The 27,873-nt window shown below is 49.4% G+C and overlaps 1 protein-coding gene across 1 annotated transcript in view; it reads right to left on the reverse strand.

The window, feature by feature from the left end:
• Positions 1-6,819: 6,819 nt before the first annotated feature.
• ACACB (acetyl-CoA carboxylase beta) overlaps positions 6,820-27,873 on the reverse strand; it is a 106,654-nt gene continuing 85,600 nt past the window's right edge. The window contains exons 38-53 of the mRNA XM_060119398.1: positions 25,626-25,748; positions 25,054-25,323; positions 24,033-24,130; positions 22,868-22,988; positions 20,849-20,959; positions 19,839-19,982; positions 18,220-18,340; positions 16,565-16,661; positions 14,617-14,713; positions 13,098-13,233; positions 11,929-12,106; positions 9,996-10,108; positions 8,901-9,055; positions 8,043-8,213; positions 7,793-7,929; positions 6,820-7,069 (exon numbers count right to left, since the gene is read on the reverse strand). Of these exons, the coding sequence (XP_059975381.1) occupies positions 6,943-7,069; positions 7,793-7,929; positions 8,043-8,213; positions 8,901-9,055; positions 9,996-10,108; positions 11,929-12,106; positions 13,098-13,233; positions 14,617-14,713; positions 16,565-16,661; positions 18,220-18,340; positions 19,839-19,982; positions 20,849-20,959; positions 22,868-22,988; positions 24,033-24,130; positions 25,054-25,323; positions 25,626-25,748 (2,199 nt within the window). The 3' untranslated portion in view covers positions 6,820-6,942. The remainder of the gene's footprint in view (positions 7,070-7,792; positions 7,930-8,042; positions 8,214-8,900; positions 9,056-9,995; positions 10,109-11,928; positions 12,107-13,097; positions 13,234-14,616; positions 14,714-16,564; positions 16,662-18,219; positions 18,341-19,838; positions 19,983-20,848; positions 20,960-22,867; positions 22,989-24,032; positions 24,131-25,053; positions 25,324-25,625; positions 25,749-27,873) is intronic.

A 27,873-nucleotide genomic window follows, 5' to 3' on the forward strand; every position in this document is an offset into this window, starting at 1 on the left:
CCTCTGAACGGTCGCTGGGGCTGCTGGCCGACAGGGCAGTAGTTGCTCTCCTCCCTGACCTCCACGGGAAGTTTCTGGGGCCTCCCCAAGTCAGGAGGACAGAGGAGAGCGGACAAGCATCCCCACCTCCCCCACTCTTGATGCTCCTCCGAGGCTTGAGACGCGAGGCCTAGCCGAGCTGAGAACAAGGTCTCTCTAGACTGCTTCCCCAGTCAGGCTCCCAAACAACCTGCAGCCCACTTTGGGACACATTGGTGTGCCATGGAGACACCCCAGGGGGAAGGCCTTTAATTTATTATTCTCCTAGGATGAAACACCTGCCTTAGTCTCCGGCGGACAGGCCCTGAGGCTGGGAGCGGGGCTGGCAGACCGTACAACTTCCCTTGGACCGGAGCAACTTGAACTCTGAACCAGGCACCTGCCCCGCTGGCCTCCGGGCCCCCTTCTCCCTTAGTCCGTTAGGGTTTCACAGAGCGAATCCCTGGGCCATGCCGGGCACTGTGACCCTACGTACATTTATTTATATTTATTGGAGCACGTCCACGCCACTTCTTCAAACTCAGCCCGTGGCCCCTGGAACAAGACTCTATGGTCCCTCCCTGCAGCCCAGCAGCGATCCTAACTCCTAAATTACCCGCGCACCACGTCTCCAACTGGCTTAAGCTCTTTGCAGCCTTGGGCTGCTTTTTAGAACAAGCAAGCACTTTTGATACTGTGAAACATCCTATTCTTTAAAATTAGAGACCAGATATTTTTCTAACTGTTCAGTCATGATTCGAATTTCTTGCCATGTGTACCTAAAAAGAGAGACACCCTAGTTTTGAGCGCTGGGGGCTTCAAGTCAGGATGGGAATGGGAGGAATGGCAGGGGGCTTTTTGTACTGGAATTGAAGGCACTCCTGATGGAAAGAAAGTAAACTGTGAACCAAGTAAAACTTGACCCACGTAGCGAGTGGGGCTGTCTAAGCCGCAATGCAGAGTATTTATGGGCACTTTTTGACCTGTCTCACTGCCCTGTGACCTTTTTTATGTTTTTTTCCCCCCTCTTGTTGCCAGCTACTGACTTTCCAAATGGCAGGTTCTGCAGACAGTCGGGTTAGAGGGGACCCAGGTGAGTGGGCTGGGACAAGAGGTAACCAGGGATCGGCCTATGGCAGCAGCTTATACCACTGTCCTCTTTTGACCAACTGGATGTTGGGTTCCTACATCTGGGAGTTCCTGAACCCTAGAGCCAGAATTTTCTGATTAATCCACAGCCACCTGGGAGGCTTGGTGTTCAGGCCTGTCTCAAAGGACCATCTCTAACTTCTTCCTAATTCTGGAACTTTCCACCAAGCATCACCATCGTTACACCCAGCTCAGTGCTGCCCGTCTGACTGGCCCTGCTCAGCTGCTTTGTGTGACGTGACCCGCCCCCTGCCGATAATGTCTGAGTCATTAAGGAGACGCATGTTCGGGTGATGCCAGGACTGTGTACCATAGTGGTGGAGAACCGTCTTCTGTCAATAAAGGCTGAACGCAGCTCTGTGGCTTGGGTGGGTGGGTGGGGTTGACGGGGGAGGGAGGGGTAAAGGACAACAGCGCCCCTCGCCCCTCACAGCGGAGACACCCCCCTTACAGATGGGAAAACCGAGACCCAGAGAGGGAACACTGAACCCAGGTCTTCTGATGCCAGGTTCCCATTGTGCCAGACACTGGGAGGACTTTGTTGTTATCAGTAAAATTAGCCTGGCCGCCGGTCACCATCCCATGGTGCCAGGCTCTGGATGAGCGGGCATTTGCTCAGGCAGTGATGTGAACCCCGCTTACTATTCAGAAGGCGAGGCTCAGAGAGGTTGGGTAGGACTCAGGGTCCAGTGAAGAGGCAGGACTGAGTCTGTGTGTGCCAGGTCCAGAGCCCGAGCTCAGCAGCACTCCCCAGAGCTGGCTCTTGGTGCCCACCTGGGGTCAGAGAAGGCAGCAAGGTGGGAGGAGGGGGCACCCTTTTCAGCACCAGGCCCTGCGCCAGTCACTGCTGTAAATTAGCTCACTCCATCCTCGCTACAACCCTAAGAGGTGTGTCTTACTAGTTATTACACCCATTTTGCAGATGGAGAAACTGAGGCTCAGAGGACTAATGGAGGTGACTTGCCACCCAAGGTAACAGCAAAAGGGCATATTAATTAGGAGTTGGTTGAACTCTTAAGCCCACCCAGGAAGGGGCTTGCAGCCTCACTGGGGAGACCAGATTCACACACATGCAATGATTAGCAAGTAGGGAAGGCAGGGGATGATGGGGCTGTGGGTGGTATCGGGAAGCGCTGAATGGGGCCCCACCTCAGTGGAGAATAGGCAGGCCGCAGGGAGTGGGTGCCTGCAGCAGCCCTGGGCTGCCTTTCTCTCCCCAGCACCCCTCTTCCTCAGCTTGGCTCCAGGGTGGCCCTGTGACTCAGACCTGACCAATAAGAGCATCACAACCCCCGGGCATCTCCGGTGACTGACTGAGGGGCAAGTGACTCGGCCATATTGGTCACAGCCAATAAGCATCACCTGGGGGCTTTGTAGAAGCTTTGAGACACAGGGGTGCCCTCCTCCTGGGGTGCTAAGCTGGAAGGATGGAGCCTGAGTGGCTGGATCACCACGTGGAGAGGGCTGGGGAGCCCTTTCTTGAGTCACATCCATTCCTTACCACAGGCAAGTGGGGCCAGGTATGTACAGAGTCAGGGCAAAAATGCCAAGGCCGACAGGGTCACGGGCTCTGGGCAAGAGCCCCAGTCACAGCCAGAACCCCACCTGTGCAGGGACCACGCTGACGCCAGAAGAAAGCATAGAAGAGAGACGGAGGAATGAGGCTTAGCTGAGGGTTTCTCTGCAGTTGGCCAACTAATGGGAGAAACATACTCATTGCCACCCTTTGAGGGCCTGCCGTGTGCATCGTGGAGTTAAACGCTGCTCCAGCAGCATCTCCCTGAAACAGCACAACCAGACACCCAGCCAGTGGGATGGTCCCATTTACCAGATGAGAAAACTGAGTCTCAGATCATGATCATGCAGCTTTTCTTCCCCCTCCACGAGAAATCACCCACAGTCTAACAACAAAAAGACAAATAACACTGGCTTAGGAACAGAGAGGGCTTACTCCATGCTACAATGTGCACTATGACACAGTGTACCTTATTTTTCCCTCCTACTCCCCATGGTGTAAAGCTGTCATCCCCTGTGGTGGGCAGAATAATGGCCCCCAAAGGCAGCCACATCCTAATCCCCAGCACCTGTGACTTTATGCTACATGGCAAGGGGAATTAAGGTAGCAGATGGAATTAATGTTGCTCATCAGCTACCCTTAAACTGGGAGAGCATCCTGGATTATCCAGGTGGGCCCAATGTAATCACAGGCTCAAAGTAGAAGAGGGAAGTCAATGTCAAGCTCTGAAGATGGAAAGAGGCCTCTAGAAGCTTCAAAAGGCAAGAAAACAGATTCTCCCTTAGAGCTTCTAGAAGGACTGCAGCCTTGCCAGCACCCTGATTTTAGCCCAGTGAGACCTATTTCGGACTCTGACCTCCAGAACTGTAAGAGAATAAATCTGTGTTGTTTTTAAACCACTGAGTTTGTGCTAATTGTTACAGCAGCCGTAGAAAACAAACACACCCCCATTTTACAGAAGAGGAAACGGAGGCTCAGAGAGGCCGAGGAGCTTACCTGTGATTAGCAAGGGGTAGAGATGGGATTCTGATGACACTCTGCTTCCCCACAGTCAATCGTCAGTCTCAGAGGGCTCAGTGGACTCTGTCTACTTGCTGGTTTAAAAAGGAGCCAGGGCTTCCCTGGTGGCGCAGTGGTTGGGAGTCCGCCTGCCGATGCCGGGGATGTGGGTTCGTGCTCCAGTCCCGGGGGATCCCACATGCCGCGGAGCGGCTGGGCCTGTGAACCATGGCCGCTGGGCCTGCGCGTCCGGAGCCTGTGCTCCGCAACGGGAGGCCACAGCAGTGAGAGGCCCGCGTACCGCACACACACACACACACACACACACACACAAAAGGAGCCAAAACTCTGAGGTTACGCTGCTGGGATTTAACCCCTGGGTCTGCAGATCTCCTGGCCCCTTCCATGGCACCATACTGCCTGGTGTAGTGTTTGCTCCTGAACGGCAGCTGGTGGAGGTTAGGGGAAGGATAAAAGGTCAGAAGTAGGAGGTGAGGTGGTGCCTCTGGAGGATGCTGGTTGTACCGATGCCGTTCTTCCTCTGGGTACAGATGCTGAACCTTCCATCTCCGGAGTCACAGTCTCCTGAGTCCAGGGGTAGCAGGACAAAGACTAAATAGGCAGCTGAAACATGGGAAACTTCACTGGCGGAAGGAAGGGAGGCCGCGCAGCCAGGGGAGGAGCAGCTGAGTGGGCAGCGGAAGCGGAAGGCAGAGGAATTGGGAATTTAAAGGCTCGCTGGTGGGGTCTGTACATCCCGCCCAAGATGTTTGAGGGATGCAAGGAAAAAGGTTCAATGTCTTCTGAGTTAAAATGACTTCTAGGCTCCACCCAATAGGATGGCTACCATAAAAAAACAACAAACAGAAAACAACGTGTGTTAATGAGGACATGAACACATCAGAACCCTCGTGCGGTGATGGTGGGAATGTAAAATGGTGTAGCCCCAAGGAAAACGGTGACTGTTCCTCAAACCCTTAAATACAGATTTGCCATATGACCCAGCAATTCCCCTCTGGGAATATACCCAAAAGAAAAGAAGTGAAAGTAGAGACTCGAACAGATATTTGCCATCCATGTTCATAGCAGCACTATTCACAGCAGCCCAAGTGTCCATCGATGGATGATGGATAAACAAAATGTGATCTATATATACGATGGAATTATTATTCAACCTCAAAAAGGAAGGAAATTCTGACACCTGCTACAGCATAAATAAACCTTGAGTACATTATACTAAATGAAATAAACCGGTCACAAAAAGACAAATACTGTATGATTCTACTTATATGAGGTACCTAGCTAAGTTCAGAGAGGCAGAAAGTAGGCAGAATTGTAGCATCCACCTCAAAAGCTCATGGGATTGCACGGGACGAGGACAGGTCACTGTAGGTAGCCAGTGGCCGTCACCCTGAGCATTCAGTTTAGACCCGGGCTGCCCACCCAGGCCTCTGTCCACACTCAGTGGTCTGATCCTTTCTCCCTTCCCTGGAGGCGCCTGTGCTAAGCCTCTCGAGGGAAGAAAGTCGACCCCAGCAGGGAAAGGCTGTTCAGCTGCTGGCAGACAGCAGCTTGTGTCCATGTTTGAAATTGAGCTGCAAGGATGAAGTGGTCCCCCGCTCCCCCGGTGGCCTTTGGGAGGGGAGGTCAGATCAGAGCTTTGTCCTCCTGAGATGGGGGGCTTGCACAAGATCTCAGTGGTTGTTGGAAGTTGGACAGCGATTCCCCAGTGAGGTGGCCTGCTTTCTCTGGTCCAAATAAGCCAAGGCCAAAGTGCTTCCTTCAAAAAATTATTCATTCCACACATTTCCTGGCAGGTTCCTCCGCCCACTGTTCCTGGGTAGCAGCTAGTCATCGACTTATCATCCCTGCCAAACCAGGAGGGCCTCCCCCTGACAGAAAGCATTCAGTTCCCAAAGCAGCATGGACTCTTCCCTGCCCCCTCCAGTCTCAGGATGTGACAACGGCTAATTTATCTTTCTCCCACCCCTCACTGCACCCACGCCACCTTCATCGGCCAGAGCTGCCATTGGCCGATGGCCTCAGACATCCTCCAGCATCCCAGCTTGTAGGGGCTTCCCCGGGCAACGTCGCTGGCCTCCAAGTTGGACAGGTGTAATGTTTGGTGTCCTCAAACTGCCCATCACAGCAGTGGAGGGTGGCCAACTGCCTCCCATCACTGGCACCCAGGGACAGATGGACGGGGCCAGAAGGATCGCAGGTCCTGACGCTGCGCGGCCTTCACAGCTGGGTACTGGCAGATGCAGTGCGAAGCCCTCCCTGAGTGAATCAGTGTGGTCCTCGTGGTCCAGTCCTCGGGAACCAACAGCTCTGTCCGTCAGGGCCAGATCCCACCAACGGACATTGAGGCAAGAGGCGAAAGAGTGCAGGTGACCCGAAGGGGCCTCCAAGGCAGCTGACGGCTAGCACAGCGGTGACACCTGTGAGCGAGCTGGGCTGCGAGTCTGGAGAAGGCTTTCCTTCTCTTCTTTGTCCTCCCAACCTGGGCTGGAGGATGCCTGCCTCTTCATGCACCCTCCAGGACATGGGAGGGCTCGTCCTCTCCTCCTCGGAGGGAGGGAAGGGGCTGGCAGAGGGCTGTGAATCACTTAAAAGAAGTCTCCCAATGCCCTTGAACCTACGGCTATGCAATTCTCTGCTAATGAGAGAACTAAGCCTGGTAATGGGACGTTGCTAGTGATTCGCTACTAGGGGCCACATGGGGAACAAAATACCATTTTACACTCTTCATAAAAAACCATTCATACCCTTTCCTGGTGACTCAACAGGACCCGAATAAGCAGCACTACAAAAATAGGTTTTCTCTTGTCTTGTCTCTATTTTTCTTTCTTTGTTATGCTGCTATGAGGTGCTTACATCATAAGCTGGTCTTAGAGTAAAAATAATAATAATAAGATTCCATGCTCTGATATAAAATGAGCCTAAAAAGAACACCTGGATCCCACAAAGCAGGCACCCGGAAAGTGGCGGAAACTGGGGAGTTTGGGTTCAATTCAATTCAGTGACGCAGCAAAATGTCTTAAGAGACAAAAAACAGACTTCCCAACAATGGAGAGGAGGTGATTTCTGGTTGGAAGGGGCCACTTCTGAGCCTTTTATTGAAACAGGAGTGACTTGGGGGTGAGCAGCCTTGCAGCAATTTAAAAAAGCAAACTCCCAAGGTGCAGGCGAGGGCCTGCAGTCAGAGATCAGTGTGGTTTCTCTTGCCCGTGGACCTGCAAGTGACTGGGAGGACCGGGTCAGGTGGAGGCCGCGCTGTCCATGGTGGACAGGAGGTGAATGATCTGGGACCGCTCAGCCGGGCTGATGTGCTGGCATATGTACACCAGGGAGTCCACGGCCACCTCGGGGTTTTCTTGAACCAGGCTGCATGGGAGGCGAAAGAAGGGCGAGGTCATTCCTGCCCCCTGAGTTCAATGGGCCCTACAGCAGCCCCAGATCCCTCTGCAGGGCCCCTTCCCATTCCTGGGTGGGGGCAGCCAACCACCCAGAGCTCCCGACACTCTTCCTGCTGTGGTCACTGTCAGGGTGACGGTCCTTTGGGGCAGGAGGGAAGCAGAACAACCTCAAGGAACAACAGTGGAATCTCCTGGTGAGAAGCTGTGTGACCCAAGACACAGCACTGCCCCTGAACCTCAGCTTCATTCCCCCAAATGGGGTCCCCTGTGCTCTGCCATCTACTCCATGGGGATGCAGGGAGCCAACCCTCCAGAAAGGCTGACACAGAGTGCGGGCCAGCAGCCTGAGGCCTAGGAGCTTGGAATGTGGGTTCTCTAACCAAACACGCTCTGGCTGTGACCTTGGACCAGGCACCCTGTATATTCCAACAAGGACCATGAATTGAAATCACTGCACAACCTCCTGATAGCATCCCTAGGACTCTGTGCTGGGAGATCTGGCTTGGGGGAGTGGCGGCCTCTTTGCCGGGGGGCTGGGCCGTGGACCCCGACACCGAGGCTGAGACCGGGGACTGTGAGATGCGGTGGATTCGAGTGGCCACTCTGAGGGCAGGCGGCTGCACACGAGTCCTGGCTTTTGTGCTCGCTGACAAGTCCAAGAGGTGGGTGGGCAGGCGGGACGGCCACTCACCCTCGGATGGTCTTGAGGACAGAGTCTCGCTTCAAGTACTCTATGTTCTCGCGGATGGTGGAGCGCAGCCCCTCCCCCGCCTGCCAATGCTGCTCCAGCCACTGCACCGCCGTCTGGTTGTTGTCCCATAGGTAGGCCTGGGGAGGGGACAGAGGCTGCGTCAGGGAGGGACACCCTGCCGGGAGGGGCTCCCCCTCGGGCCCCCCTTGGCCCCCACCTGCCAGCCCACCTATCTCTGCCCCAGGCCCACCTTGACGGCCCCCTCCATCTCCATGAACCAGCGGCGCAGCATGGACTGGACATGCACGTGGCTGAGCTCACTGCAGGCCTGCAGGACCTCCTGCTTGACCTGGTCCTCCAGCAGCAGGCGGCGCAGGCGCCAGTACAGGAAGGTGCGGGCGGTCTTCCAATCCAGGATGTCCTGCGGACAAGCCCCAGGCCTGAGCCCCCAGAAACGGTGGGGCGGGGGACTCGGGAGGCTGCCAGGGCCCGGCCCTGTGCTGGGGAAGGATCTGGGACCATTCCCATTTTACAGGCCAGGAAACTGAGGCTTGGGGAGGCGGCAGAGGCAGGACACTACCAGGTCTCTAGGCCGCCTCTCCTGGGGAACAAACCTGGCGCCCACGTCCACCTCCAGACACAGAACACAGGCTCACCAGAGGTACGGAGGGCTTAGGCGAGGTAGGAAGGAGCACGGGACGCAGTGGGAGCAGGACTGGGGATGTCCTCGTGGGGACAGGGCAATAGGGTGGGGTTGTGATGGTCAGTGGTGGGTGAATGCAGGGTGGGAACAATGGTTCCCAAACCTGGACCAGCAGTTCTAAACACACACAGAGGTTAGACTGGTGGTTCCCAAACTTGGCTACCTATTGGAATCTCTTGGGGATCTGAAAAAAAAAAAAAAATACTGATGCCTGGCTTCTCCCCACTCCCACCACCCATATTCTGATTTAATTGGTCTGGAGAGCCACCTAGGCACTAGGATGTTTTTGTTTTAAAGCTCCCCAGGTCAGCCCAAAGCCCTGAGCCCAAATATCCTCTGTGTGTTGGAAACCAGGTGACCTTAGGATGGGCCATTCACGCCGACCCTAGAGCCGCAGGCTCTTACACAGATGGCGCCCTTCTCCAACATCCTGCTGGGCTTGTCGTGGAGGTCGGCGAACTGCACCGCCACCTGGTGGTAGATGGGCAGCAGCAGGTCCTCCCGGGCCTTCAGCTGGCCCTCCAGCTCCTTGCGGTGCTTGTCGGGGAGCTCAGACACTCCTGCAGGCAAGGGCAAGAACCAGGGCGTGCAAGACAGGCCTCAGCTTTAACTCAGAAAATGCCCAGAAGTCAAGTCGCTTGTGCAGAGTCTCAAAAATGCACCCAGGGTTGCAAGACAGCATTCAACACGCAACTTCAAATTTATCCCCTTCTATCAGGCCCACTGTGCTCACAGGACCCTATCAGTTACCATTTTTAATATATATGGTAAAATCTAATAAGGGAATATTATAAACAAGTCTATGCCAATTCGATAATTTAGATGAAACAGACAAATTCCTTGAAATATACAAACTATGAAAGCTCACCTAAGAGGAAACAGATTAAACTGAACATTCCTATATATAATAAAGAAGTTGAATTTGTAGTTAGAAACCTGCTATCAAAGATTTAAAGACATAGTGCCAATTCAAACTCAGAAAATAGGAGGAAACACTTCTCAACTCGCCCTGTGATATCAGCATTACCCTGATACCAAATCAAAGAAATTATACACCCGGCATCGCCATCATCATAAATCCTGTGAATTTATGATGACACAGATCAGTTATAAAGACACTGACACCTAACATGGACTTTTAAAGAGAATTACACCTAAAGTTACAAGTGAAACAAAGCTGTCACTCAAACAAAAATATGTCTGATGGAAAAATTCTAAAGGGTAATTTTGCTACCAAAATTCTAATGTTTCTTATTGGCTCGAAATACTTCAATTATTATATCTTGTGTGTGCCAAGAAATACATTTACTAAGGCATAGTGTGTATTTTTTAATGTTAAAGGAGTTGATAAACTGTATGTGAACATTTAAAATATCTCATAATTTTTGTTGCTGTGTTTTGGTATATCTTCACTATTTTTAACATACCAGAAACCTCCAGCAATGAGTGGGCTGAGCCCCTCTTGACCTCTGAGAATTGATTCATTTCAGACCCACTCACCTAGCTGTTCCACAAGCTTCTTGTAAACTGGGTCGATTCTTCTCATCGTCTTTACCAGATCTTTCTTCCGGTACTTAATCTCCACTGTTCCCTCTGGCTCCAGAACACTCGCTCTGAAAAAAACAGCAGCAGGGGGGTGGTGTATGAGGTGTCCCCCAGCAAGCGACAGCCAGAGGACACGGCAGGGGGAGGCAAGACAGCCAGGAAATCTGGTGTCAGTCCTCTGCTCTTTCATTGACTCACTGTGTGACCTCGGGCAAGTCACTTCCCCTCTCTGGTTATCTGCTTCTACATCCATAGAATGAAGAACTAAACCAGCTTTTAAAATAAAGTGTTCTGGGACTTCCCTGGCGGTCCAGCGGTTCACGCTCCGTGCTTCCACTGCAGGGGGCACGGGTTTGATTCCTGGTTGGGGAACTAAGATCTCACATGCCTCATGGTGAGGCCAAAAAGTAAAAAATGGAATGGACTATTCTGAACTCTGGAAGGCCCTTTCAGCTCCAAGAGTGTATGACTTTCTCCAGAACAACATAAGCCTCGAGCTCTTCAGCCACAGTCCTTTCTGGCCTTCCTAATCTCTGCTCTCCTAGGGCCAGGGTACTGTTTCTGATCTCCTTAAAGCATACAAAGGCACACTGAGGGATCCAAGGTATGAGCGACCCTCTCATTCCCAACTCTCTCGCTCACCCCTCAGTCTCCCCCTGCCCCCTTTTCTTTTTTTTTTTTTTGTGGTACACAGGCCTCTCACTGTTGTGGCCTCTCCCGTTGCGGAGCACAGGCTCCAGACGCGCAGGCTCAGCGGCCATGGCTCACAGGCCCAGCTGCTCCGCGGCATGTGGGATCCTCCCGGACCGGGGCACGAACCTGTGTCCCCTGCATCGGCAGGTGGACACTCAACCACTGCGCCACCAGGGAAGCCCATCCCCCTGCCCCCTTTTCTTTTGATAGCTTGGAAACCCTGAACAATACTATATGTAGCTCTGAGCTTCCTGGTGGCCAGAGTGAAAAGTTAATGATGACCCCATTCAAGGCTGTTCTCGTCCTGGGTCTTCCTGGAGGGTGATCTCAGCAGCCTTCCATGAAGGTCTAGGACCACTGAAGGCAGGGCAGGTTTGGCTCATTTGCACCATGTCACAATGCCTAACCCACCGCCTGAGACATAGGAGGTACCCAATAAATATTCATTGGATTAGGGAATGAATAAGGGAATAGACACAGGAAGAAGGTGCCTATCTATATTTTGGGCAGAACTACTGTTGAAGCCTTTAGAGTCTACACAGCATTTGGCATAGTCTTCATTTTGAAGGCACTCAAACACTGAGTTGCAAGTGTTATTGTCATTATCCTTTCTGTAAGAGTTCCTGGGATGAATTCCTGACTTAAAAAAATAAAAAGTGCCAAGAAGGTTTCTCTCCCTTGAAGAACTGGTATCCTCTCATGCCAGTATTCATTTAGTCATTTGGCCAGTATTTCCCAAGCACCCACTAGGAGTCAGGCACTGTACTGGGCCCTGGGTTATAAAACTGAAAAAAACCCAGTCTCTACAGGAGAGCTTTGGGAGAGACTCAGAGTCTAGTAAGAACTAGATGACTGGTCATTTTTCCCTTTTCATCCTGGCTGCCAGGAAGCTCAGAGGCTTTGGGTCTTTCTGAATTTGATTGCAAACTTCCTTGGGAAGCAGGTGAGTATAAGTGATGAAAGAAGAGACAACAATTCCTCCACCACTTCTGGGCTCCAGCCACTAATTCTACTGAGACAATCCAGTCGCACACTGGATGCTAGTTTCAGGTTGGTAAAACTGGAGGCTCCCTGTCCCTTCAGAAACTCAGAACACCCCTGCCATCCTCAAGCCAGTGGCTCAAAGGTGATGGGGCCTAAGGACTGGGAGTGAGAACAAGAAAAGGCTAAGGTGGGTCGGGGGTGACGCATCCACCTGCTCTCTTTGTCCGCGTATACTTCTATGCACAGTGGGTTGATGGAGGTGTCCATGACCGCCCAGGAGCCTCCCCGGAGCTCCGCGCAGGGTGGGATGTAGATCAGGATAGGTTGTTTGTACTTCCGGAGGCCATCCACGATGTAGGCTCCAAACTTCAGCACCTGGTCGTACATGTCTGAAAAGCAAGGCAGCCACCCGGTGAGGTGACTGCAGGCCCCAGTCTTCACTGTCCTGGGGGTTCTGGGAGAGTGTGGTCAGCTGGGAGGCTGTACAGTGCTACGCAAAGACTCTCACTGGGCCGAGAGGCAGGAACCGGCCCAGGCACAGATTGCTCCCTAAGTGCCGATGGGACCTTGGACAGGTCCCCCTCCCTCCCTGGGCCTCAGTGTCCGCACCTGGAAAAGGAGGCACAGAACGATTTCTAAGACTCCTTCCAGCTCTGACTCTGAGATGCACCTGGCCTGTCCCACTATTCCCAGAACAGAACCCTCCCCCACAATAGCACAGGCCCTTCCCTCCTGTCCACAGGCAGATGGTCCTTATTTTCTACCAAGAGGCATCCATCCAGTACCAGGCACCCTACATGGTAACCACAGCACCATAACAAAATCCACCATAATCACACTGAGAGTAAACACCGCGTGCCAGTGATGGGCTCAGCGAGTCCTCACCTTGGCCCTTGAGTTGGTCCTATTCTTACTCCCCTCATAGAGGAGGGAAACTGCGGCTCGGAGCAGTCACCCACCCAGCAAGGCTTCAGACCAGGTCCGCCGGCCCCCGTCCGGCTCTTTCCTCAACATCCCACTGATAGTCACTGTATCTTGAAATGCGCTTGGTGGCTTAAAAAGCACTTGCGTGACTGTCAGGTCACTGATGCTCACAGCAGCCCCCTGAGGAGGGCAGGCGCCTTCTCCCCATCTTACCAAGTCGGGGGGTGACAGCCCAGGTCACTGGGCAGCTTCCCGGGGCCGCCCCTGCCTCCCCTGCCACTCCTGGTGTGACCGTGACCTCTAGCAAGTCACACCAGGCACCCTCAGTTCCTCAACTGTAAAACGGGCGGCGTTACCTGAATGGCTCAGGGTTGGGGGAGCTGAGCTAAAGTGATGATGGGACTCTGAGGAGGCTGTCCCGAGGCTTCAGGGCACCCACAAGGAAGGCCACTTTACCTTTCATGCCACCGGAGAACCCCCTCCAGTTGGCAAAGATCATGAGGGGCAACTTCTCCCGGTTGAAATCCTGGATGGCCTGGGCTGTCTTGTAGGCCGAGTCTGGGAACCACACCTGGCCTGCCTGCTGGATTATCTGGAACACAGAGTGGCCTGGGTCCGATTCCTCTGTGCAAGGGCAGCCCCGGAACACGGGACGGCCGCCCACACTTCACCCCGGAGGACGGGCAGTCTGATCCAAGTTGGCACCAAGACCGGAGCCAGGGCTCATGGGGAAGGCCCACAGCTCGTCTGTAACCCTCAGACACGTGGCCCTCACGCTGCAGCCCAGGGAGGTTCCTGTTGCCCACTGACAGGCGCCAAGCTAGTAGAGGCCACTGAGTGGGGTCCAAGGACCTGCCCTCTGACTTCTGAACTCCTCCCAGTATGCGGTGTGGCCCACCCTAGAAATAGCAACAGCGATGGGGGCTGGAGGTGGGAGGGATTCCTAGGGACCCGTCATCCTCTGAGGAAGACAGTGCAGAGCACGATGCATCCCACAGAGAGTGCTGCGGCCCCCCCAGGGCCAGGGACTCCCCTGAGTCTCTGAGCTGGAAAGACAGACGTGTGACCACCTAGGACCCACTCTTGTCAGCTGAGCCAGCCAGAACAGCAGCCCCAGCGAAACTACCATGAGATGTCACCTCACACCCGTCAGAATGGCTATCATCAAAAAGTCTACAATAACAAATGTTGGTGAGGATGTGGACGAAAGGGAACCCTCGTACAATGCTGGTGGGAATGTTAATTGGTGCAGCTACTCTGGAAAACAGTAAGGAGGTTTCTCAAAAAGCTAAAAATAGAACTACCATACCATCTGGCACTTCTACTCCTGGGTATACATCCAAAGAAAACAAAAACACTAATTTGAAAAGATACACACACCCCAATGTTCATAGCAGCACTATTTACAATAGCCAAGACATGGAAGGAACCCAAGTGCCCATCAACAGATGAATGGATAAAGAAGATGTGGTATATATATACAATGGAATACTATTCAACCATTAAAAAGAATGAAATTCTGACATTTGCAGCAATGTGGATAGACCTAGAGAATATTATACTTAGTGAAATAAGTCAGAGAGAGAAAGACAAACACAGGATGATACCACTTATATGTAGAATCTAAAAAATAATACAGATGAACATATATGCAAAACAGAAACGGGCTCACAGATAGAAAACAAACTAGTGGTTACCGAAGGTGAAAGGGAAGGCGGGAGGGGCATATTAGGGGTATGGGATTAAGAGATACAAACTGCAATGTATAAAATAGATAAGCAACAAGGATCTATTGTATAGCACAGGGAACTATAGCCATTATCTTGTAATAACTTTTAATGGAGCATAATCTGTAAAAATGCTGAATCACTGTGCTGTACACCTGAAATGAATATGATAATGTAAGTAAACTACACTTCAATTAAAAAAAAAAAAAAAACACGAAAATAGCAGCCCCAACTCCCTGGCCCCTAACCTTGGCCTCGGAATCCAGGTTGGCAGGATCTGCGGGCACAGCCAACTCCACTGTCCGTGTCTCTGCAGCGATCACTCCGACGGGGATCCCCCCCAGCCTGCAAGGTGGAGCACAAGGGAACTGGGGCGCTGGGCAGCATCCCAGGCAGATTCGGGGACCGGTGAGTCCAGCCAGCCCGAGCTGATATTCTACATGTGATATTCTACGGGCATATGGGCTGGGTTCTGGGTGGCCGGGATGAGGGCATACAGAAGAGAGTGCTGTTTTCAGTCTGGCAGGTTATTCTACCGGAAGGCAAAGCAGCAGCCCCAAAGCAGTGAAAAGCCTCACAAACTAACTAGCAGGCTGGCAAGGCAAGGTCCGTTGGGTGCCCTTGTTGGGGCAACAGCAGCCATGTTTGTGGGGAGGGCCAGGCCAGTGCAGGGACGGGAGCAGCACTGTCCACTAGAACTTTCCATGATGATGGCCACGTTCTCTATCTGCCTGACCAGTGTGGCAGCCGTGAGCTGCACGTGACCACTGCATTTGGAATGCGGCAGGGACAGCGGAGGAACTGAATATGTGTCATGCTCTTTCACTGTAACTCATCTGAATTTGAACTGTCACGTGTCGCCAGCAGCTACCACGGTGGACAGCGTGGGTCCAGACACCACGTCATATCTGGAAAAGGGCTGAGGGATGCTGAGCCTGAAGGAGCTTCAGTCATGGGGAGTCCGTGGCATCGGTATCTATCACCGCTTACCACTGGCTGCCCCCAGCCACATGCAGCACTTAATTACTCTCATCTACACTCCCAACACTTGTATGAGGCAGGTTTGGGGACAGCAGTCTTCAAATAAAGAGCTTCCTTATGGAGGGAGGAGTAGATTTCATCTCATGTTTAAAAAACATATTAAAAAAAAAACAACACAGAGAAGCAGCTAACTTCCAATATTAGGCTTAGTATTTTCATAGTTATTGCAGGGAGGTAAATAATAACAACAATAATGACAGTGATGGTAGCTGCTACCACCTGTGGAGTGCTCATGATTTTTTTAAAAGCTTTTTATTTATTTATTATTTATTTTTTAATTTTTTGGCTGCATTGTGTGGCATGTGGGATCTTAGTTCCCTGACCAGGGAGCAAACCTGCGCCCCCTGCAGTGGAAGCGTGGAGTCCTAACCACTCGACCTCCAGGGAACTCCTTGTTTATATTTAAGTGCCTAACATATGTCATCTCTTCTAATCATCACAACAATCCTTCGGGGTGGGGGAGGTGTCGAATTATTACCCCCATTTTACAGATGAGGATGTAAAGGCCCAGAGAGGGTGAATGACAGAGCTCAGGTCCAACTCCAGAACCTGGACTTGAAGCAACTACATCGTGTCAGGAATCTGAGTGGTAAATTATGAGGATGCTGCTTTGGGCTCCATATAAAGAGGAACTTTGGGGCAGCTGGAGTGATCCAAAAAGATAAGGGCTACACCACTGAGGAATGAGAGGCTCAGCTTTCAAAGCATTCAAGCATTTAAGCCTTCTGCCAGCTATGGTCTACGACAGGGGTTCCTGCCTGTGGCCCTCCTGAAATGGGGATTCACAGTTCTGACTGTCTGTGCAGTTTCCGGGGGGAGTACCACCTTCTGATTCCCAAAGGGGTCCATGGCCCCCCTGGCTAGGGAGCCCTGCCCCAGGGGCAGACACAAGGGGCAAGGGTGCTGGCCCCCAGCAAGAGGTTGGCTGAGATGCCTTCTAAAGCCACAGACAAATCCAGACTTTATGAAGAAGTTCATCATCCAGAAAACCATCCCCCCCTGCCCCCCACTGGTTTTTCTTTCAGAAAATCCTGGGGCCAGGAAGTAAGTGTCCCTTGGGGCCACCTAGGAGGAAAGAATCCCTGGCTTTGTACCTGGGAGTCCCAATACCTGGGGAGGCCAGGTGTGTGCTGCCCGCCCCATCCTCAGGGTTACCTTGCTCGTCCCGTCACCACGGTCTGGGCCCAGGGCACCATGATTTCCTTGAAACTGCCCTGGTCGAAGAATCCACTCTGCCAGGATCCCTTCAGGGCTGTGGGCAGAAGCGCAGAAGCCCGGGCCAGGGGCTGGGTTGATAAGGGCCCCCAGCATCCGCCTGGAGGGGCAGACTTCTCTCCCGGCTCTCTAAGGACAGCCTGACCTTGACAGCCCAAATACCTTTTTTCCTGGAAAACTACACAGATACCGACCCTTCCCCCACCCCCCAACACACCCAACAAGGGCTGCAAAAAATACAGCAAGTCAGGAATTCCGTCCATATAGAACATCCAACTATATACATCAACTCCTGTCAAGGCCAAACACAAGGAGACCCTAATCACAGTCTCTGCCTTTTCTTCCCAAGAGGCAAAGGGAGCTGATGGATGCCTTCGGAAGGTAGGATTTCAAGAAGGGACCACCTGCCCCCCAAAACTCATCCCTGACATGGTGGCTGCAGCTTCAAAATCATTTAACTGGGAAGAAAGTGTTCAATTTTAGAGAGACAGAGAGAGACAGAGAGACAGAGAGAGAATGAATATGATGATGTCAATTGCAGCCTGGAGAGGACGTGGTGCCAGGAATCCACACCACGGTGTAAATGACTGCAGTTTGGACATGTGGTGCCAGGTAGCATGAGAGATCTCAAGTTGCAGGAGTGGGAGGCTGGGCTTCTGGGAACAAAGCAGCCCAACCTCAGTGTCTGCCTGGGGGCTGGCCCGACTAGCTGGAGAAAACTGTCAGTAATATATCAGGCAGTTTTTAAAAATCAAGACAAAGCCAGTGCTCGCAGGCGAGAAAGCCCAAGAGAAATGGCAGAGGGAGAAGCAGGGCACGGGGCTTCTTTTGCTGGCAGGGCCTGGCACGCTCCTGGCAGCACGTCCCCTGCCCCACACAGCTGGATGGGGAGGCCAAGTTCTAAAGGGGACAGCGTGTGAAATTCTAGACTCGGGATTGTGGTAACGGGGGCGGCTCAGCTTTCCTGTTCTGGTTGCTCTGAATGTAATCAAATACTTCCAGGAGGCCTACGTGTCCCTTTCAGAGAAAGAGAGAGAGAGAGAGAGAGAGAGAGAGAGAGAAAGAAATGTGTGTGTGAAAGCATGTGGGTGCACACGGGTGTGTTTGAACATGTGTGTGCACATCTATCCACGTGAATCTGCAAACGTGGGCACAGAAGAGGCTAAGTTGCTCGTCCTGAGTAAACTCATGGAGAATTACCTTATTAGGTTTAGCCAAATAGAAAAAGAAAGAAAAAGAGAGGGAGAGAGAGAAGCATTCTTCTCTTTGGAACCCTGATGTCACAGCACCAGAGTTTCCACCTATGTAACCGCATTTGGGGAACTTTGGGGAGGGAGGCCATGACCTCTGCTACCCTGCACCCCCATCCATCAGCTCCAGAAACCGGAGGCTCTTTCCACCCCTTCTTGGTCAATAGCTCAGGAAAAGCTTAGAGAAAAATCTCCATTCCTCCACCCCCTTGGCATTCGATCTCAGGTGTATCCCTCTGGGATATCTGACCAAGTAACAGTGCTTCTACCGACACGTTCCTTTATCCCAGGCTCAGAAAAGAAACCCCAAGACCCAGGTCTCAGGCAAAGCCCTTTAGGACTTACTTGGGTGAGGCCTTCCTGCAAGCAACCACCGGGGGTCATAGGGTGAGCGAGATGGTTGGAATTCAATCTCTCTGTCGATGGGGTCAGTGGGTGTGATGATTGGGACTGGGCTGCGATTATCCTAGAAAAGAAAGCCAGGTCTCCAACTTAGTCCTCTGTGCTTGTCAATAACATCTGCTCTATGCCCTCCTCTCTTCCTCTGGTGGTGATGCCTGGTTACATGACAGAAGCCCAACCCCAAATAGCTCATCATCACATTTATGAGTAGCATTTGGTGAGGGGCCTAGTAAACGCCGGGCTCTACACATCATGTCACTTAACCATCATGATAACACCCTGGGGTGGGTGCTATTGTTATTCCCATTTCACAGATGAGGAAACCGAGGCTCAAAAAGATTAAGAGATGATCTTGAGGTCTCATGACTACGGAGGAGGAAGCCAAGAATCAAATCGAGCCTGACTGCAAAGCTTGAGGATTCTTTGTTGTCCAATGTTACCTCTTTTTTTTTTTTTTTTTTTTTTTCGGTACGCGGGCCTCTCACTGTTGTGGCCTCCCCCGTTGCGGAGCACAGGCTCCGGACGCGCAGGCCCAGCGGCCATGGCTCACGGGCCCAGCCGCTCCGTGGCATATGGGATCCTCCCAGACCGGGGCACGAACCCGTATCCCCTGCATCGGCAGGCGGACTCTCAACCACTGCGCCACCAGGGAGGCCCGCAATGTTACCTCTTTTGATGAGAGGAAACGCCACCTTTTTGTTGTTGTTGTTAGAGAACAGCCTTTTATTCTGTTTGTTCAGGCCCCAACCATCGACTATTCCCTTAGAGAATTTACAATGACACGGAAATAGTACAGAGGTGATTTTTTTGGTAAATTAAGTATAAACTATTTCCCTGGGTATAAAGAGGATATTTAGCAATTAACTTTCTGAGTTGTGGGATTAACAAACAAAGATTTAAAAATAAATATTAAAGTTGCTGATGTTTGACATTAAAATTCAAAGCACCTTGTGTGTAAAATTCTAGCTGTATTATCTCAGGGTAATTCGTTTGCTAGTAATTGTCATACAGGATGGCATGTGCATTTTAGAGGCTTCTTTCCACTCACTTACTGGCCATATTACCTTGGACAAGGTACTGCATTTCTTTAAATCTCAATTTCCTTATCTGTAAAGTGGTAATAATAATAGCAGCTCTCCCATAGGGCTGTTGTGAGGATTTAACAACATTATGAAGATAAAGGGCTTCACATAATGACTTTAGTAAGTGCTCAGTAAATATTAGTGATGACTCTTAAATCTTGGTCTTGGTGTAGGAGTTGTAAGAACTCTATTTTGTTTTTAAATTCATTAAATACATCATTCCACATTTAACACATGTCCATCCACATTGAAATTGCCACCTCTTTCTAAAGGATTGACAGAGAGCATCCTTACAATGGCATTAAAAAAAAAGCAAAGAACAGCAAGTACAGGGCTTGGTATCAGAGAGGGAAGGAGGGAGGAATAAAGAAAAATGAAACCCAGCCACATCTTCAGTGCTCCCTGCTCCCCACACCACCTGGCAAATGAACTTGACAACAGAGTCTTCCAGGCTCTTAGGTGCAGGGGGGGATACTGTACCTTTGGCATATAGGACAGCCACTCCAGGATGGTACAAACACCCTCGAAGTCATCCGGCACGGTGACATGGGAGACACCATTGTAATGCATGATCTGCACGCCGCCCAGCTGGTTGTTGGATGTGTAAACCTCTCTGCCCAGGACCTGCTTTGACATGGCAGGGTTAGCAAGGTTCTGCCTGGCCCGGGGCCCTTCCACCTGTTAGGAAGTCATCTCCCTCGGTGGTCCTCAACCCTGGCTGCATGTTAGAATCATCTGGGAGCTTCCAAAAGTCCCGATGCCCCGGCTGTACCCAGACCGATTACATCAGAATCTTTGGTATTTTCTTTTTCAACTTCCAGAAAATTCCAATATGTAGCACAATTTGAGAACCAGTGAGCCAGCTGATTACTCTAGTCAACTCCAAAGCAAAACCCTACTTAACATTTCTGATGCAGCAGGTCTGCAGTGTGGCCTGAGAATTTGCATTTTTATGTGATCCCAGGTGATGCTGCCGGTTCAGGGGCCAGACTTTGAGACCCTCAGTGGGATTTTAGCAGATATTATGTTATGGAGGCTTTACAGCAATGTGGAAAGCATTTTAATACAGTGAAAAAAGTTGAATGAAACTGCACTCACTAGGAGACTAACCATGTTAAGATATAAGACGAGAGGAAAATACACCAAAATATAGAAGGAGCAAAATTACTTTTTGGGGGGCTCTTTTTCCAATTTTCTGCAATGTGTAATGCCATTTTAATAATTTTTAACATTTCAAAAATATTTAAAAATTTAAATTACAGTAATACAGAGTTAGTTCCACCAGAAGAGCCTAATATATATACATATTTTTTTGGGCTCATAAGAGGCCCATATGACTGCAAAATGGAAAAACAGCTCTTACATCAGTAGGCATGAAACTGGTTTCATGTTGAGAAAAATCCCCCATCGGAGACACTGGGAAAGTTAAAATGACCCCTCCCCCACCCCACCCCTACATGTCCACTCCCCAGTGGCCCCTTCAAGGTCACCTTGTTGAGAGCCATTGCCCCTGTCAGGATGATGTGGGAATTCTCCACCTGGATCACTCGCTGGCCCAGTCTCACCAGGTAGGCCCCGATCCCAAGGGCTCGGCAGGTCACCTGTGGAGACAGGATCCCTCCTGCATTCCCCAGGGCCACGTGCCCCACCTCCCACAGTGGGGACAGCCCAGGGACCCGCTGGGCACCAATGGAAGCTAAGCTTGGCCACTGGCAACCTGATTAGAGGCCAAACAGCGTGACACAAGCCTTCCTTCAGGGTGCCTGACCTCGGCCTCCTAACCAGAAAGAATGGGGTTAGCAAAGAAGAGTGTTGTAAAGACAGCAGAAGTGGAATGTTCTGGTTCTTGCTTCAAGAGGCATGTCTGTGGCTCTTCTGAGCTTGGTCACTCCTGAGACATTGCAGCCGTTCACACAACCAAAGGAGGCCTAGGAGGGCATGAGAAACTGGAAAAATCCGAGCGAGGTCTGTACCGAGTTAACAGTATTGTGTCAACGTCAATGTTCCAGTTTTGATCACGTCCGATGGTTATACTGTCATGGGGGAAGCTGGGTGATGGGTATATAGGACCTGCCTATGCTATCTCGTATCTGGTGTGTCCTAAACTATTTCAAAATAAAAAGACATACAGGCAGATCTCGTTTTACTGCATTTCACGGATATTGCTTTTTTTTTTTTATAACAAACTTAAGGTTTCTGGCAACCCTGCGTATCAGATGACGGTTAGCATTTTCTAGCAATAAAGGATTTTTTAATTAAGGTGTATACATTTTAAAAAGACATTAATGCTATTGCACACTTAATAGACTACAGTATAGTGTAAACATAACTTTTACATGGACTGAGAAACCAAAAAATCCATGTGACATTTATTGCTATATCCACTTTATTACAACATTTGCTTTACAGTAGAGGTCTGGAACCAAACCTGCAACATCTCTGAGGTGTGCCTGTCTGTATATATATAAATAAAAGATACATATATGTTTATATATTTTTGGAATATATAAAAATATACATATCTTTTTGTATCCTTCAAAATAAAAATATTTTGGAATATGTAAATATATGCATAAATCTTTTTATTTTGAAATATATATGAAACATATTTAAATGACATCTAGAAAACAAGCCTAAGGAAGACACTCATGGACAACATCTTCCACCTTGGAAACTGAAGATACAACACTGAAGGTAAAAATCATATCTTGAGTGACAGTTTACCATTGAAAAGTACTATTACTACGACTCTACCAGAAACAGAAAATATTTTTGAAAAGGCCAAACTGGGGAGCGGGAAGAGAGTCATTTAGTACCAGTTAAAATCGGACAAAAGTTCTTCTAAATACTCAGTACCTTTTAAATAAGAGGTGATTGGCCCCTGATTCAAACCAAACAACTCTAACAAGATTTTTTTTTTTTTTTTTTTTTTTTTTTTTTTTTTTGTGGTACGCGGGCCTCTCACTGTTGTGGCCTCTCCCGTTGCGGAGAACAGGCTCCGGACGGGCAGGCTCAGTGGCCATGGCTCACGGGCCCAGCCGCTCCGCGGCATGTGGGATCTTCCCGGACCAGGGCACGAACCCGTGTCCCCTGCATCGGCAGGTGGACTCTCAACTACTGTGCCACCAGGGAAGCCCTAAAAAGATATTTCTGAGATAACTATTCAAACTGAACGCAAACTGTGTTCTGATATTAAAGAATTGCCATTGATACTGTTGGGTGTATCAGTACTGTGGTTATGTTTTTAAAAAATGAGGGGGGAGCATTAATCTAGTAAAGACCCACATTGGGGTACTTACAGATGGAAAGATATAAGTGGAGTTTGCTTTAAAATATTCCAGAACAGGGGGGCAGAGGGACTGGGGACATAGGAATGGTTACACGTTGATAACTGTTGGAGCTGGTGATGAGTACATAGGGCTCATTAGCAATTCTCTTTGCTTTCTTGACTATTTTAAAGTTTCTATAATAAAAAGTTGAGACGGAAAAGAAAATAGGAGGGGACTCACCAAGCTGATGGTGACAATCTCATCATAATCCAGGGAGGTCTCCCCAGCAATCATGCCTGAGCCCCTCAGATTCTCTACGCCCAGGCCATCCTCTTTCCCAATGATATCCGTGATGACATACCTTCAAGAACCAAATGCGAGTTAAACACTGAGCTCTAGCCCAGAAAAATCCAAGGCTGATCGTTTCCCAAGGACCCGAGGAAGGAAGGCTAAGCAAGGTGAGGGATTGGAAAGTGATAAAGCAGCCAGAGGTGAGATGAAGGCAGGGGTCTAGGCCCCTGATGACTGGCCCTAAAGTTTCTAGAAGGGCACGTACAGCATCGATAATCATCACCCCTCCAACCAAAGATAAAGTTTGCCTATTCAGAGGCTGTTCTAATGAAATGTCACCCCACCCTGCATTCCTCCAGAAGCAATCTAGAATAGCCTTTGGTCTACAGAGACATGGGGGTGTACAAGGAGAAGCCACTTGGTTCATAATCAATCAATCAAGATTCCACGGCCATATAAGTACACTGTACAGCCTAACCCATTAGGGACTCACAAGGCATTTCAGTGCATTAAATGTTCTGAGAAGGCCTGCAGTAAAGATGCTTGTTGGATCTCATCTAACCCAGTGTTTCCCAAACTTACTTGACTATGGAAAATTTTCACTTCCTCCCATCCTCCCAAATCACCAACTAACATTCCAGGGAACTCAGCCTGGGAAATTCTGATTTAAATCAGAATCTGATTTTAAAAACCCACAACCTTCCCTGGAAAAGACAGCCGGTATTGCCCTTGACGTTCTCACGGAGCAGGCCCCCCCTGCATCTTCCCAGCTCACCAAATCACTGCTGGGTCAGTTTGGCTAATTTGGTCACAAATTGTGAACCTGTAGCTCTGGGGACACTGTGGGAATCCAACCTAATTCTCCTTGCACGATGCGTTATTTTTGTGAAGGGCGTGCCTCATGTTGGGATGACAAGGATGGGCTCACCCTAAAGGATGCCCCAGGTGTCGGAGCTATCAGTGCCCCCAGTGGAGCTCGGGGGTCCCACTGTACAAACACTACCACCTGCTTGACATACTGTCACAAGCCCAGAAGCGAAAGAGGGAGATTCCCCTGGGAGTAGCTGAAATTAACCACAGGCAAAATGAAGGAGCTGCCTGGTAAGTTATTTACCTGGATTCTCCTTCTTCCTCGATGTGTTTACAATGGACGGAGTTCAGGGAGCTGATTGTGGTGTAGTCTTGGGGAGTCAGGTACAGGTATTTAATTCCCTTAAAAATATATACTTCAGTAAGGCTATGAGTCCAGCTTCCTGCACTCAACAGCCACTGTTTTGTTTTGTTTTAATGTCAACACAGTGTTGGGTGGGCGGGGGGCGGGGTGTTAATAACACCATGTTAATAACAGTCACCTGTCTGATGTTAATACCATGTTAAAAACAGCAAGAAACTGAAGGTCTGCTCTGTGCTTTCCACTGGTCCTTACAACACAACCTCACTTTCTTCCTGGGCTCTCTGATTTAATGTTTTTTAATCATCTTTTCATTCTCTTTCCCCTACGGAGCTTTTTTTTCTTAATGCCAACACCGCCCCCAATAAAATTTTATTGTAGATATATTGTTTATGTAATGTGTGTATGTATGTATACATATATATGTGTGTGTATGCTTTTTACATGAAAAGAATAATTTTTGCCCCCTTGGCAGGGGCAATACCACCCCCTCTTGAGAACTCATGCTCCGGCTGCAAAGAATGACTCTGTCCCCTGCATTTTCACATCACAAGATGTATGCTTTTCTCTATTCATTTTGCTTTTTATGGTAGCTGGTGTCTCTAGGTCCCCTGGATGATTTTTAAGAACTTCCTGAGGCCAGGGATTATGTTATCATTCACAGTTGCATCCTCGGTGTGCACTGCGTTCCAAGAGATGCTCAGTATGTATTAGCTCTGTGTTTACATAAAAAATAAATTTTTTTCATTATTGTCCCCTTAAGGATCCCATTTAGACCTTTTTTCCTAATCGTCACCCCCTCCCATGAAATTTTAATGCCTGTTTATGTACTTTATGGATATCTATGCTGTCTACACAAAGGGCAAAAAGATTTTTTCCGCCCCCTTGGAGGTGCTGTCGCCCCCACAGAAAATACAACATGAGCTCAGTGCAGTCACACTGCCACCCCAGCTTTATGACGTACCTTGTGGGGGTCTTCCCGGTCCACCCAAGCCACCTGGAACATGTGTTTGATCTCCTCCGCAAGGCCGATACGGGCCCCACTGTTGGCAGCGAGGTAGATTTTGGGGATGCCCTCTGCCCGGGCCATCTCGGATGCCCGCAGGTACAGAAGGTCTTCTCCAAGGCCAAAGGATCCTATCCGGAAGGTGATGTCATTGCTGATGAGGATAACGTTGCGCCCTTCTGGGTACTCGAGGGTCTTAAACCTCATTTTGAAGGCCACCATGCCCACCTGGCGAGGACACGAATGCATGAGAAAACGGGCTTGTTTCTTCAGGAGGAATTTATTTATTTATTTTTGGTCACACTGCACAGCATGCAGGACCTAAGTACCCCGACCAGGGATTGAACCCATGCCCCCTGCAGTGGCAGTACAGGGTCTTAACCACTGGGCCGCCAGGAAAGTCCCCCAGGAGGAAATTTTTTTAAAGGGTGATTCCGGCCAGGGGCTGGGCTCTGTGAGTTTTTTTTTTTTTTTAATTTTATTGAAGTATAGTTGATTTACAATGTTGTGTTCGCGACTCAGTTCTTTACCTCATTTCCTCCAGGAAGTCGGTTCATCTCCACCAGCTGGCCCTGTGGGTCCAGCACTAGTTCAGTGTATGTCAGGATGTCTTTGGGGTACTTGTCAGGGGAACCCCACATTTTAAAAAGAGCCTACAGAGAGGACAGGAAAGAGAAAAACCTGAAGTCATCAGTAAGGAAGTACATTTTCTACTGCTTTCTCTCTTTTTCAATCATGAACTATTTAAAGCATACATGCAGAAAAATAAATACCCAAGCACCTATCTCATGGCTCTGTCAAATCATAATTTTTCCATAGTAGCTTAAGATTTTTTTAGAGAAATAAGAAAAATGCAGTTGAAGTCCCTGGTGTACCCCTCCCCATCCCATTCCCATCCCTCCTCCCGCCTGCTCCCCTCAGGTAACTATTATCCTGAATTACTGTCCATCAGTCCTCTGTATGCTTTTACATTTTTATTTCATCATATGTGCAGACATTTAAAACACAGCATTGGGCTTCCCTGGTGGCGCAGTGGTTGGGAATCCGCCTGCCAATGCAGGGGACACAGGTTCAAGCCCTGGTCCGGGAAGATCCCACATGCCATGGAGCAACTAAGCCTGTGCATCATAACTACTCAGGGTGTGCTCTAGAGCCCACGAGCCACAACTACTGAGCCCGCGTGCCACAACTACTGAAGCCCGTGTGCCTACAGCCCATGCTCCGCAACAAGAGGAGCCACCGCAAGAAGACTGCGCACCACAACGAAGAGTAGTCCCTGCTTGCCACAACTAGAGAAAGCCCGCATGCAGCAACGAAGACCTGATGCAGCCAGAAATAAATTTAAAAAAAAACCCTTCTAGTCTTAGTTTATTAAAAATGGATACTATCTTTTCAAATACATTTTTGGCACCTATTGAGAAATTTAAGCTCTTTCTTAATCTATTAACATGGTAAACTATAGACTTCCTAATACCATACAAGCTATCACAAGATAAATACTACTTAGTCTAAATTTAAAAAAAAAATCATTACTGGTTTTCATTTGCTAATATTTTAATTATGATTCGTGTCTGTGTTCATAAATGAGATACTAAATTTCCTTTCTCCTAATGTTCTTACCTTGGATTAATAATAAAGTAATAATAACCTGATAAAATGAGTTAAGAAGCATTCCCTTTGTTTTTTCTATTCTCTAAACAGTTTGTATACAAAGGGAATTATCTGTCCCTTGAAGGTTTGACAACAATTGTTGTAAAACTGTCTAGGACCAATTTTAGTAGATGGGTGTTTCTGACCTACGAATTCAATTTCATTAATGCTTTTTTTCAAATTTATTTATTTATGGCTGCTTTGGGTCTTCGTTGCACGTGGCCTTTCTCTAGTTGCGGGTGGGGGCTACTCTTTGTTGCTGTGCATGGGCTTCTCATTGCTGTGGCTTCTCTCGTTGCGGAGGACAGGCGCTAGGCACGCGGGCTTCAGTAGGTGTGGCTTGAGGGCTCTAGAGCACAGGCTCAGTAGTTGTGGCGTACGGGCTTAGTTGCTCCGCAGCATGTGCGATCTTCCCGGACCAGGACTCGAACCCGTGTCCCCTGCATTGGCAGGCGGATTCTTAACCACTGTGCCACCAGGGAAGTCCCTGTCTGGGCCCAATTTTAGTGGATGGATGTTTTTGAACTATTAATTCAATTTCAATGTATAATCTATTTACATTTTCTACTTCTTCTTGAGTCAGTTTTGATAAGATATATTTTTCTCAGAAATTTTCATCTGTTTTCAAATTTATGGGTTGTCCACCTTACTCTGTTTCTTTATCTAAAAGAAAGTGGATGGATTTATTCCTGACTTGTCTGTTTCTTATTCTTACGGCCTGTGACTTCTGAGGCAAAAGGATACAGACAATGACATTCTCAATTATAAGAGTTTCCATTTATTAAGCATCTACTGAATACTTTATATATACTTCTTACCACAATCTGGGGAAGTAGGTAATATTATTAGCCTCATTTTACAGAGGAGGAAAGTGAGGCCCAGAGAGGTGAAGGAACTTGCCCAGGGACACACAGGAAGTAAAGGACAAATTTGGAACTCAGGCCCAGGCCTTACTGACCCTAAACGGCAGCTTTACCTACTATCCTGCATCTCCTATGCCTAAAGTACACTGATGCTTTCCTGCGGACAGTAGAAGTCCACGACCTCAGTTTCATGAACGTCATTCACAAGGCAATGGAGAAGATGTACACAGGCACCCCATATCACCAATGCCAGTGTGCTCAGTCT

The sequence above is a fragment of the Mesoplodon densirostris genome, chromosome 15, assembly GCF_025265405.1.
Source record: "Mesoplodon densirostris isolate mMesDen1 chromosome 15, mMesDen1 primary haplotype, whole genome shotgun sequence".
Lineage (NCBI taxonomy): Eukaryota > Metazoa > Chordata > Mammalia > Artiodactyla > Ziphiidae > Mesoplodon > Mesoplodon densirostris.